At 42.5% G+C, this 13,603-nt stretch overlaps 1 protein-coding gene across 1 annotated transcript; it reads right to left on the bottom strand.

The window, feature by feature from the left end:
- Positions 1-312: 312 nt before the first annotated feature.
- Positions 313-9,045, bottom strand: LOC310774469 (3-mercaptopyruvate sulfurtransferase-like; the record flags this gene model as incomplete). The annotated part of the gene is made up of 2 exons (XM_083634544.1): positions 313-611; positions 8,463-9,045. The coding sequence occupies 2 exons, from the start codon at positions 9,043-9,045 to the stop codon at positions 313-315; spliced, it is 882 nt and encodes a 293-aa protein (XP_083490670.1).
- Between the last annotated feature and the right edge of the window lie 4,558 nt (positions 9,046-13,603).

Below are 13,603 nucleotides of genomic sequence, written 5' to 3'. Positions count from 1 at the left end.
CGGGACCTTCTCTACTACCTCCTGTAGGTTTTAATATGTAGAGATCCTGAAGCCGTGCCCCAGAGACAGAGAGAACTTTTTTTTCCCCCACAATATATCCCGGTTTCGGATAGATAGAGCTATGGTTGAAAAGCAGCCAAGTGTTCCTTTAACGTTCACATATTGTTGGTTCTTCTCTTTGGAATAAAAAATGTTTTTTTTTTAATTTAGTGGTGGAGGAGACGCACTTCTTCTCACACTTCTTTTCTTGTCATCCAAACCCACGTTGATCCTCCTCCTAACGAATAAGTCCGTCCCGATGTCCTCGGCCAATCACAAGTGTTTCCCCCGTCCTTCAGATATGACGTGCTCGGGCACGGCGCGGGTGAACCACTCCGACCAGCCGCCGTCGTACACCGACACCCCCGCGTGCCCGCACTCGTGGGCCGCCAGCGCCACGTGGCACGCCGTCACGGCCGAGCCGCACGAGACGCAGATGGGGCGGCTGAGGTCCACCCCAGCCCGGGAAAACAGCGCCCGCAGGCCCTCCTGGGGCAGGAAGTGACCCGACGGAGACAGGAAGGAGTGGAAGGGCATGCTGATGGAGCTGGGGATGTGTCCGGGCTCCGTGTCTGTCAGCCGGGGGGGAGAGAGAGAGACAGAGTGAGCTGTTGTGTCAAGAGGATATGGATAGTTTATTAGGGATGGGACTATATGTTTATCTCATAAGATTATTCAACACAATAATAGGGGTTCGTGATTCGATACAACCATGTAACAAATAAAAGCTCAATGACAACAAACTCTGACTGTGTTAGTAAAACAACTGACAACTTGCAGCTGTTTTACTTGAGAATATATACTGTGCAATGTGTATATTGTATACGGTGCATACAGTATATATATTGAATTTCAATGTCCCATCTCTAGAATCATTTTACAGCACTTCAGGTAACCTATTGTACAGTACATTTGTTACAACAAGGTCTCTTGCTTGAGGTCAAAGTTCACTGCACAGGTTGCACTCACAAATGAGGTTTCACCCATGGATGGGCACAGATGTCACGTAAGACCCGCATCAAAGCTTTTTACTGTGTGTGTGCATCTGTTGAGTGTGTGTCCTATTGAGTGTGTATGCACTGTATGTATGGTAGGTGTGTGTGTGTGTGTGCATCTGTTGAGTGTGTGTCCTATTGAGTGTGTATGCACTGTATGTATGGTAGGTGTGTGTGTGTGCATCTGTTGAGTGTGTGTCCTATTGAGTGTGTATGCACTGTATGTATGGTAGGTGTGTGTGTGTGCATCTGTTGAGTGTGTGTCCTATTGAGTGTGTATGCACTGTATGTATGGTAGGTGTGTGTGTGTGTGTACATCTGTTGAGTGTGTGTCCTATTGAGTGTGTATGCACTGTATGTATGGTAGGTGTGTGTGTGTGCATCTGTTGCGTGTGTGTCCTATTGAGTGTGTATGCACTGTATGTATGGTAGGTGTTAGAGAATGGAATTTCACCATTCCTCATCCGCATTATAATGATTCAAACAGCTTATATAAACCAAATGTATGAAACCAAGAGCCAGAAAGATGTCTTATGAAAGTATATTTAAAACCATACATTCTCTGTCAATATGTATTGTCAGAGGGCTGAATCTCAATGTACACATTCTGATACGTTATACAGAGTCAAATATTCAGCCAATGACTGACAGTTTAACATGCTTTATACTGTAAGGAGGAAAAGCAGAGAGAAGGGGGATGAACTTTGGAAATGTGTGTGCGTCCACTTGAGTCTGACAGGGAAACTGTTATCAGTTGTTATTGGACACGATACACTGCCCAAGGTCTCAGCAAAAGGAGAAGTCCTCTGCCATGGGTGAATCTGTGTATGTATATGTATATGTGTGAGATGTCATGTCATGGTAACTCATAGCATAATTATGCGTGTGCAATTATTAGGCAACTATGAGCTTATTGATTAGGAAATGCCAATGGAACTTATATTTTTCTCCAACAATAGGTGTGTGTGTGCATCTGTGAGTGTGTGTCCTATTGAGTGTGTATGCTATGCACTGTATGTATGGTAGGTGTGTGTGTGGGGGTGTGGTTCATGTCTGATAAGGCACACACTCCTGGTACCTTATCTCCAGTATCTGTAAAGATCAGAAGAGTTTACACTCAATGAACAGCGGGCAATATTCAAATTCAACTCACTATAGTCTACCTGCTACTGCCCTTCAGAGAGGGTGTGTGTGTGTGTGTGTGTGTGTGTGTGTGTGTGTGTGTGTGTGTGTGTGTGTGTGTGTGTGTGTGTTTTCTGTGTGTCTGTGTGTTGACGTCTGCTTGCTTTGCCCGTGTTCTTCAGTGATTTCTGCCTGTGATCCCGCCTGCCTGTGTGTTTGTCCGGGGTAAACAGAGCTAAGTAAGTCTACATACGAGGAAGTCGTCGACTCAGTGGAGCAGTATGGTTTTTCCACGGCATGACTGTACCACAGTGGTGGCTGGTGAGCTTGGAAACAGGGGAGGAAGCTAGTGCGGCGACCGAAGGTCGCCGCCCCTTTTCACTGGCCAAAGGTCGCCGCCGAAAAAAATGTGGGCTTTTTTTTTTCACGTGTGCGCGCGCGCGCGCATGTGTGTGTGTGTATTTGCCATGTTTCCCATGCTGTCAAGCCTCTTAGCTTTCCACCCAGTGAGGAGCATTGCATTAGCACCCAGTGAGAGGACTACAGGACGGAACAGCACCTGGCACCTGAGGCGGTCCCAGGGAAAATATGACGTGTGCTCTGCTGCTGATACTCTCACCCACAAGCAGTTTTTGCCCAAAACGCCCAAATCTCATTTTAAATTAGCATTAGGATTAGACTGTTGTGATGTCATTATTCAGTTTTAACCATCAATAATTGTTCCTTTTCTCATTATTTCATTTCTCAGAGTAAATACTGTATATTTATTTCGAGATTTTTGTCAATTATTTGTGCTGTTATGGTTATAATTAGCCTAGTTACTCACTTCTACACTATCTTAGATTGTGTTACTTATGGATGGCATGGAATTATAGTGAAAATAGATTATCCCCCCTTTTTGCTGGGGACCCCACTTTGAAAACCACTGGCTTAGGCTAGAACTGTTGCGAGAAGGTTTCAGGATTTATCTCTATGCATTAGGCTGTGATTACTATTTATATAAATCTATTTATTCACATAGATTCATGATATATTATGGTATACAGCCTACCTGTGACATCAATGTTTTGATTCATCCTATGATGTCTCACACTCAGGTGTGCTTTCACAAGACAGGTGTTGTCCATTCAATCAGCTAACCTGTCTTTATAATGGCTGTCTTGCACTGTTTGTATGATACTTGACAAAGTCTATGGCCGAAACTGTTGTCAAATAGCGTTAAATTACACTTAATTGCATCTGGAACGAGAGTGTGTCTTCCTGTGCACAGTGCTGCACTACTCATTTAGTTATCAACTTTGGAGCGTTATTTACCCCCCCTTCCCGACATCCTAGGTTGACATGCTTCATCCCAATCGATTCCTTATTTCTTCTACTTTCATATGATATAAAGATCACCACTCAAGCTTTAAAATTGAGCCCGCTGTCAGCTATCGATTTACAGGCCAAATTCAGTTAAAAAATGTGTGAATTTAAAGTTCGCGGGTTTTAGTATAAGAAATTACAGGATGAAACTTCAATACGACAAAAATAGCGCTGCTCGGTGAACCATTTCCACGCCGAATTTAATAGAAGGTTCGGATAACTTGAAATCAATTGACTTACTTGAATATCCGTGCTGTCTGTAGGGGAAACGCTGCAGTCGAGACGTTGCAAATATTCCAGTTTTCTGACATTGCAAAAAGCCCATATCGCGCAGCTCGTCTCCCCGCAACTCGAAACTCGTTTTGGTGGTAATCCAATATCAACGACTGTCTGGCTTGTGAACACTTACTGATTGATAAAAAAGTAAATAAAAATAAGAGGGAAATATGATATGCTGCTACTGTCTCAGTAAATCCTTCCTGTCAGGTCAAGCAGTGGATTTCACCTCCTTGATTCAGCGTGAGAGACCACAGACCAGGCAGTGGAACAACGTTGCCGATTTTCAGACGTATTCATCAGCATTGGACAATACAGAATGTCAATCAATGTCAAGCAATCTATCTATCAAACAACAACCAATTAGGGTTTCACGGGCTAAGGGAGAGCTCCCTCCTAGCTCAATCTGATTCGTTGGAAAACACATCACTCTCACTGTTTTCTGTGAATTGCAAGTCTTTTTCAACCAATCTTATTTTTTCATTAGATAAATTACCAAATAAATCAAGCCCACAGGGCGGGTGTTTTTTTAATCCCCTCCCCCATGCTGGGACCAGGGCCAGAGTGACTCGTCTGCATGGAGCTATATAATGAATGAAAAAATGAGCGTCTGCACATAAGAAAAAACACATTTGATTGATATTTTATTATAAAAAAAAATATGAAAAATGAAAAATATAAAAATAAAAATAAAAAATATTTTTTTTTTATATATTTTTTTTTTATATAAAATCCCCAATCTAATAGAGGAGGACCATCCTCCTATGCCTCACTGGAAAAACCTCCTCGGCGTGCCAAAGCCATACTGGAACAAGACAATGGCATGTTTTTGTTTTGATTTCCGTGCCATCATTCGAGGTGCAATGGTTCATTTCTACCTGCTTTCATTTTTTATATGTTTGATCATCCCTCTCTCTTTTACATGTGATACCTCAGACGCCACTGATTGGGCTTTGGTGAAACTCCACCGCATGTTAGGCCTAGGGATGCACCGATCCACATTTTTTCACTTCCGATCCGATTGCGATACCTGAATTTGGATATCTGCAGATACCGATATTATTCCGATACCGATATTTTTCTTGAATATACAGTATAGGCAAACATTTAGCCAATTAAAGATTTTTTTTTATATACCTTGCAAAAAGCAGACAAAATTAAGAAAATATACAAGGCAAAGAAGGATACTATTATACATGGGCAAATTACGGCCAGCGCCCCCTGTGCGGCCCGCGCTGGAATTGCAACAACAACAAAAAAAATCTGATTCCGATCCGTGAATTATGTCAGTATCGGTACCCGATACCGATATTGGATCGGATCGGCCCCATCCCTAGTTAGGCCAAGGGGATTGTTATTATGCACATTGTAATAACCAGTTATGCACATATCCAGCTTTCTGCACTCTCCAAATCTGCCTCCAGGATCATCAGTATACGCTGTAACCGATTTTCTCCTATGAGTTTAATTTCCCAGCTGGTTCCCCCGAGGGGTGACAACATCATCGGCAACCAATATGGGGCGCCGCAAGACCGACAAAGAAAAGATGAACAACCGTCAATGCAAATGGGCTCACATAATGTATCTGCATTGATAACATGATAACAGACGTGACATTTGACCTTTTTTTGTACAATTTGATTGGCCCAAAAACGATGGCCGCCTCATCCGTGTGTGGCATCATGGTTACCGTTGCCGTGCTTCATCATGTATTGTGCACAATCCAGGTGAGATAGAAAATATTCTTATATTTTATATAGACACAATATATTACACACTTTTTGCAATGATCCCTCAAATATCAAACACTTGACAAAACTATGACTTGACGTGACTTGAGATATGTAATGTAGGCATGATATTTTGCAGTTTAACAATAAACTTGAATGCCCAAAATGACATCAGTGGACTGAAACTGTAAACTTCACTGGGAATTTAATATTTATAAATAACTAGAAATATAAACACACAAATAGAACAAATAGAACTTGAGTTAAGAAAAAGGATAAAATATACACAACATGCAGTTTATAACTTTAAAGAATGAAATCCAAAAATATCTGCCATATCGGCAAACATAACGGCTGATACCGATATATATCGTAGCCTGGGTAAACCCAGCCTCCACGTGACCTCTATGTGCTATCAGTCTTACTTACGCTACAGGAATAGCCTGTGACGTCACGTTGAACCTGGGTTTAGCCAGGCTAGATATATCGGTGATCGGCCAATATTTGCCGACCGATATATCGGTCGGGCTCAATATCTCAAGTCACTGTGTGTGAGACTTAAGTGCAACTCGAGTCCAAGTGTCAAGTCCAAGTCCCCACCTCTGCACTCTGGCACACGGTTGAGAGCCACTGAACTGGAGGCATGCTGGGAAGGATACTGCACAGACCCAGCTTCAGAGTAACCTGACGCTGCCAAAGGATTTGTGGTGTGATCTGATCTCATGATCTCGCACAAATCAAGCTGCCTTGCAAGGTTAGCTTCAAAAGGGCGTTGACAGGAATCCTGTTATTATGTTGGTGACATGCAAGCAACAAACACAAGCTCATACGGTATGATACCCCAATGCAAAGGGTGCTAGTAGCTATATAGTGTGGGTACAGCACAGTAGCAGTGAATTGGAAAAAGCTACAGGAGTTTGCCTCACTGATTACCGCTCCTGCTACCTTCTGCCAAGTCAGCATGTCTGGCCTCATATCTCCTCTCCTAATCTGAACAGTGACTAGGTCTAAGTCTAAACGGTGTGTCTTAAACACACCTCACTTGATCATTACAATCAATAATCTTGGATTAGCTCTAAATGGGGCAGACGTTGAGCGTAACTCATTTTCTGACAAGATGTTATTTAAAGACTAAAATGTGTTGCTTTAGTAGCTGTTAAACACACGTGCTAATTATTATAAAATGAAAATAACTGTGTTCAACTCAGAAAGATAAAAGGAAGGAGGTTGGTTCACAAGCAAAATGACACACCTATCCTATCCCAGAGCAAGCATATTACAATAGAACTAAATGGTTTTATTCGATCCTGAAGCGTATATCTATATTGTGCTGCTTGTTGGACATTTTCACCCAAAGCACCTTACAGTACTGACTCGAGTGCGTAGGCTACTGCGTATTTAGCATGGGTGAGAATCAAACCCCAAACCCTGGCAGAATTTATTTACTACTGAGCTACACTTCCAGCAACACTTGTGCAAAGGTTATCATCAATCATAATCATCACTATCAGAATAGAGTTGCTGCTCCTTCGCATACTGTAGAAAGGAGCCAGTCGAGGTGGTTCGGGCATCTCCTGGTCCACTCTCCAGGTGGTTCGGGCATCTCCTGGTCCACTCACCAGGTGGTTCGGGCATCTCCTGGTCCACTCACCAGGTGGGTCGGGCATCTCCTGGTCCACTCACCAGGTGGTTTGGGCATCTCCTGGTCCACTCACCAGGTGGTTTGGGCATCTCCTGGTCCACTCACCAGGTGGTTCGGGCATCTCCTGGTCCACTCACCAGGTGGTTCGGGCATTTCCTGGTCCACTCACCAGGTGGTTCGGGCATCTCCTGGTCCACTCACCAGGTGGTTTGGGCATCTCCTGGTCCACATTCACCAGGGAGGTTTTCCAGGCGTGACCAGCTGGGAAAAGGCCACGGGTCATCAGACCGAGGGGTGATGATGACTACCGAGGGCCTCTGAAGTGTCCTTAGAGGTCATAGGCTACTTTTATTTCACACTGGTTTTGACACAGGGTTTGGATGAAATATTCAGGATCGCGAACAAATTAAGTTTTCTCAAAATTATGGTAGCCTAGTAGCCGATAAGCGCTATCAGAAACTCAGAAAATAGGTTGTGTGTTCTATAATTGATCTGTAAACAAAATGTGTGTATGTGATTGAGTTGTGCACGGTTTGACAGAGAAGAGAGAAGGTGGCATGGGGGTGACAGGAAGTAGAGGGACCCATTCATATTCTAGCTACACCTCTGGTTCATCACAGTTACTATATGACAAGAGTTAGGTCTTTCTTGGTTAAATTCAAAAAGGATATTGATTTAAGTTGTGCCTTCTGACTCCCATACTGTTGTCCATCTGTTCACTACTGTACATGTGGCAATTTGTAGATTTATCTTGGATAATATGTTTTTTCCTCTCTCTCTCATAAGGATCAGTAGCCTACAATGTAAAGGAGTATTTTCTAATCAATCGCATATTTCTTGCAAAGTTTTACATTCATGAATGTAAATTTGTGAAAGTAAAACCTCCCTTTCATGTTTAAAAATAAATAGCCTACAACTTCAGGAAAAAAGGTTAAAACTGTGAGACTGTGCTCACATTTTTTTTTAATGCTCACAATTTAATGTTTCACTGTTATTTTCTATTTACAACTAGGCCTACTTTTGCCCCTGTTTTGTGTTATTTACCTGGTCTAGTTATCATTTGATTGTTTATTCCTTTAATTAGCCTATTAGCCTATGTTTATTTATTTTCCAGTTTAATTCAATGTGTTATTGATTAATTGCATCTTGCACTATTATCTTTGTAATGTTATGAGAATTGAAATAAAGAGGGGGAAACAGTGATAAATGCAGGTTGCAATGCATCAAAATAGCCCTATAACATGAGGACCATGCAGCCAGGGCTGCAGCCTGTATAGCTGTAGGCCTACTCACTATCTCTGGGCTCAGGGTCCAGTCCGCGGAACCTGCCTGCAGGCCGGGCGTCCACCACCTGGAACCTCCTGGTGTCCAGGTTATCCAGAATGTCCTCATAGGTCTTGATCCAGGAGCGGTTCAGGGAGGCTTTGTACTCGGCTGGCGCGGGTCTGACGCGCCGGTCACTCACCGGCAGACCCTCCAGCTCCCAGTTCCTCAGCCCGCCGTTGAGCAGCGAGACCGCGCCGTGCCCGAACACCCGGAACATCCACCACACCCGGGGCGCCGAGAACGCGCCGAACTCGCTGGCGTCGTACACCACGACGTGCGTGTCGCTGTCAATGCCCAAATTACCCGCGTAATCTGAGAAAAGGTTCTCGGACGGCAGCATGTGGTCCAGGGGAGAGGTTTTATCACAGCACTGGTCTATGTCAAAGAATGCTGCGCCCGGGATGTGCCTCTTCTTGAATTCGCTTTTTGCGTTGCGCCGCAGTTTGGGCAAATACCACGAAGTGTCCAAGATGCGTATTTTGCCTGTGTGCACCTTCAAGGTCTCGGCAAGCCACTTGGAGGCGACCAGAGCTCTTGCTTGAAGCGCCATGGTGAATTTGGAGAGGTGGCCACTGGCCTGGACAGGATACCAGGCTTATTGCAATAATTGTACAGTCAGCCTAATTCACAGCTGAACCCCGTGCCAAAGGTTGAGCCCGGTAGAGAGAGGCGGAGGAGAGAGAGGACAGACAACACGCCCAGCCTGGGCAGCAGCTGCAGGTGACTGACTGGGGGGCGGTTACAGTAACGTGATTACTTGCTTTGAATAGCCTACTTTCCCCAGTAATGACGAGTGGTGTAGCATTTCATTTCAATTTCTATAGACCCCTTATACAGCTTGTCAACATTGAGCTGCGCGCGCAACTTGAAGGCAGAAAGCCGTCAGCTTTGCATTGACAGACAGCGAGAACCCCGCTGTCAGGACTGCTCTGTGCCCATCTGCAACACACAGTTATATTTTAGTTTTAAAATGCAGTTCTCGGCTTACTACCACAGCTTATCGCCTAGTGATAAGCAATGTTATGCATCGAAATTAACGTTGTTTAATGGGATATGTCTTACAGACCCACCCATACGCACTGGCGCTGTCAATTGGCCAAGCCTATGGCCAGCAATACATATCGTGCATTCCTTTATAACTGGGGATAGCGTAGATAATTATTCTGTAACTTGCAAAGATATATTGTTATGTTGATAATGCACACAACTCAATAATGACATTATGTAACGTTACTTGGTCCGTTAACTAACCGAGCGATGTTGAGCAGCCTACAGTTTCAGGCAGCTTACCTGATTATGAAGAGCACTACAAAGTCGGGCATTTTTAATGATGTCCTCGTTCCAATCAGTTCAACTCAATAATGACATTATTTAACATTACTTGGTTGTTAACTAACCGAGCGATGTGGCTGCAGCCTACTACTACAGTTTACCTGATATGAAATGAGCGAGCACTGCAAAGTCGGGCATTTTTAACGATTTCCTCTTTCGGCTTGCAACCAAAGACACTTACGGTTAGCATTAAAAGCAGTATGAGTTGACGGGATTCGGTAAAACTTTAGTCCTTGCTTTGTAGATAGTGTAACAGACTGTTCAGTGTTGTGTTGTGTTCTATTGCGTGTGTGCGAGGCTGTGTATGTTCCCTCGAGTTGCGTAGAACAGGATATGTGGGGAGAATTAGGTGAATTATAACGTTACAGCCTGGCTCTATCGTTTATTATTTTATTAACTAAGTGTGAATAGGCGGACCCGAATACTCTCCTACAATAGCTTTCCGATTCTGGCATCCCACTGCACAACACGAAGACATATCTAGCTCGAATAGTTTTCAGGCGACTGGAAAACTACTTGACAGGGCTGCGCGGAGTCTGTCTTTCTGCCTCCGTCTTGCGCATCTGACGCTGTTTGTTGTCATTGTGACGTAGGCGTATAAGGGGTCTATAGGCCTATAAGTAGCCTACATCTAATCTTCTAGGTTTAGGTATGGAGGACTAAACAACTTTCACCAGATCATATGATGCAGCATGCCTACCGGAATTATTCTATCATAATTATCATGATGCAGAAAAACTTAATTTGTTCCATGTATGTTCCAGTATACACAAGTTTCTCTGTTTTTAATATCAGTTTATGCAACACATTCCTTGTCTTCTTGTGTGTAGGCTACATGCTGTTTGAAACAAAATGTTTACTTTTGTCACCAATTCTAAATAGGCTATTAATAACCCTTGTACCCCGCTAGTCCATCTGATGGACTTTTCCTGCGTTCGCGTATGGGCCGTTTCGACATTTTTTGAGTATATGGTCTTAAAGTAAGGCTAGGTATTTTTTTTGGGGTATTTGACAAAAATCAATCATAGTTATCATTTTTATACGATCCTAAGACCTATTTTCAAAAATACTCCTCAATTTACTACTGGTCCATCTGATGAACCCCTTGACTTCCATTGAAACCACTCTATTGGTACTCCCAGCAAATTTTCACAAAATTAATTTATTTCATTTATTTCAGCGGGCATCCTGGACCAAATACCTTGAACTTTGACCTTAATATCTAACCTTGGAGTTGGTAGAAATTTTGGGGGAGTTACATGGTCTCAACGTCCATTGCATAGTTGTCCCATTGATTTCAATGTTAATTTTGCACAAAAAGAACTTTTTTTTTTTGACTTCCAGCAAATTTTTCAAAAAATCATTATTTCCTTGATGTTACACATCTCACGGTTAAGCGGTTAAAATTGTAGTTTCTAATGTGTTTGCCTATTTCCCCATATTCCCCCAGTTTTGGCATAGCAATCAATTCCATACAGTTTACATGAAATGTAAAAAAAACTGATTCCTATGCCAAAGATGGGAAAATATTATAAAACTGAATTTGACAGTCCACACTACTGATTTGAAGCCTTTAGACCAGGATAGATGCTGGACTAAAGCTCGTTTGTGTTTTTTGGGGAAAATGGCTGGAAGTCCAAAACATGCGCTTTTTGGATTTTTGGCTCAAAATATGAAAAATTACTATTTTTACAAAAAATCACAAAAAATACAAAAACCCACTGATGATGTCACAATGTCTGTGACATCATCAGTAATGTCATCAGTGACATATTATTGACAAAAAATCATCTCATGACATCACTGATGATGTCATAGGCTAGTGATGTCATAGCTATTGTGACATCATGCCTGCGAATCTTTGATACTAGGCATCTTGCAGTGGTGACTTTTGTAAAACACCCCAACCTGCCCATAATATCAGACCCAAAGCCAGTTTGTCTTTATGGAAATGGAAAAAAAAATCACTTTTTTTTTTTTATGTACTTTTTTTTTTTTTACTGTACTTACTGTACACTGGCATTTGAGGGGTTAAAATTCTAATAGGTATGAAATGTTGGTATGAGGTATTAGGGAAGAAGTTACCAATGAATTATAAACAGTCAAAAATTTTAAAATTTAAATTAATATTTATAAATTAGTACACGATACCTGTTAAGGTCCATCAGATGGACCAATAGTAAATTGAGGATTCCGCGGCAGTGGGGTACATTAAAAAAATATTATTATTATTATTTTTTCAATTATTTTGGAATGTTTTTCTGTAAGCAATTTCGATGCTTCCACAGCATAATTTGCTAATTGGCTCAATCTATTATTATTATTATTATTATTATTATTATTGTTGTTGTTGTTGTTGTTGTTGTTGTTGTTGTTGTTGTTGTTGTTGTTGTTGTTGTTGTTGTTGTTGTTGTTGTTGTAGTAGTTAGGGTGACCAGATCCCAACTAGCCAAATGTGGGACAAAGAGTATGTTTGTGTGGGACAATGTGGGACACGTTACCAATGCATCAATGTAGTCTAAAATGTTGATATAAATGTCTCTAACTTAAAAAAAAGAAACGTTTCTATTCTGCCCTTAGCTCATAACATCTCTATACTTTGCCCTCAGGTTGATTCAGTAGCACATAATATAGACTATGCAAATAACAACTTAACAAATGTATTTTATTTAAATGCAACTTTACGTTCCATAAACACAGTAAGCATGAAGCTTAAGTTTCACAGTGCTTCTACACACCTGACCTGACTAAACTGTGTAGCCTACAATAAAACAGAACAGTCAAGGCTTAGAACTGTTCTTTCAAGTAGTACTTGTGCTTTCAAAAGGGTTTGTCCTGCCTGTACTTTCTCAAACAACAGACAGCTGTTAGCTTACTGCCACAGTCTTCTGACCTGTATGAGTGGCAGTGTTGCACAGTGTGGTAAACGGTAGTTATTTCAGCTGCTGTTACCTTATCTGTGTTGGAATCCTGTTTGGGTTTCAGTATGAACGTATCCACAGACTGGGAAGCATCCTTTTTAGCCACACGTTTCTTGTGAGTCTCGCATTGTTTGTGTCGTTTCACATCGTATTCACCTCCGTGTGCAACTGAAAAATCACTCTGGCAAACGTCGCAAAACACTCTCTGAGAATCGCCTTGCACTGGTTTCACCCATGGGTAAATAGTGGTCCAGTCCTTATTGTAGCTGCATCTCCTTTTCTTGGCTGTAGTCGCAGTTTCTTCCCTTTCTCTTTCCATGTTTCATATTCCGCGCGCAGCGTCAAATCGACTCGCTGTTCTTTTCCGTGTTGTGGTGGTGTGTGGGCGTTCCCTAACTGGTTGCCTGCATTATTTTGATTTAATCCCAGGACCTTGTGTACCTGCTCCAGTTTGATTGACATGTGACATCAGACATAGCCCGCCCCGTCATGACAGCTTTCCCTCCCTGCTTTCTCCACAGACCACACACAGCCTTCATAAACCAGACTTTAGAAACGCGCATTTGAAAACTGGAGCCAGACGATCAAAATGCGGGACAACGTCTCAATTTGCGGGACGCTTGAAAAATCTTGAAAATGCTGTGCAGTCCCGCACAATGCGGGACATCTGGTCACCCTAGTAGTAGTAGTAGTAGGCCTAGTAGTAGTAGAAGAAGACTAGTAGTAGGCTGTTTGGGTCAAAGGTAGTTGGTAGAAGATGCCAGGTCGGAACTGTGAGCCTGCTACAGCAGTGTTTTCCACCCGGTTGCTTTCACCGGTGCACACTGACAGCGCAGCTCACCGGATGTTGATGGA

Source organism: Poromitra crassiceps (genome assembly GCF_964638095.1).
Source record: "Poromitra crassiceps genome assembly, chromosome: 4".
NCBI lineage: Eukaryota > Metazoa > Chordata > Actinopteri > Beryciformes > Melamphaidae > Poromitra > Poromitra crassiceps.
Note: the sequence above shows the minus strand (reverse complement) of the source record. Positions and strands in the feature narration are given on the sequence as shown.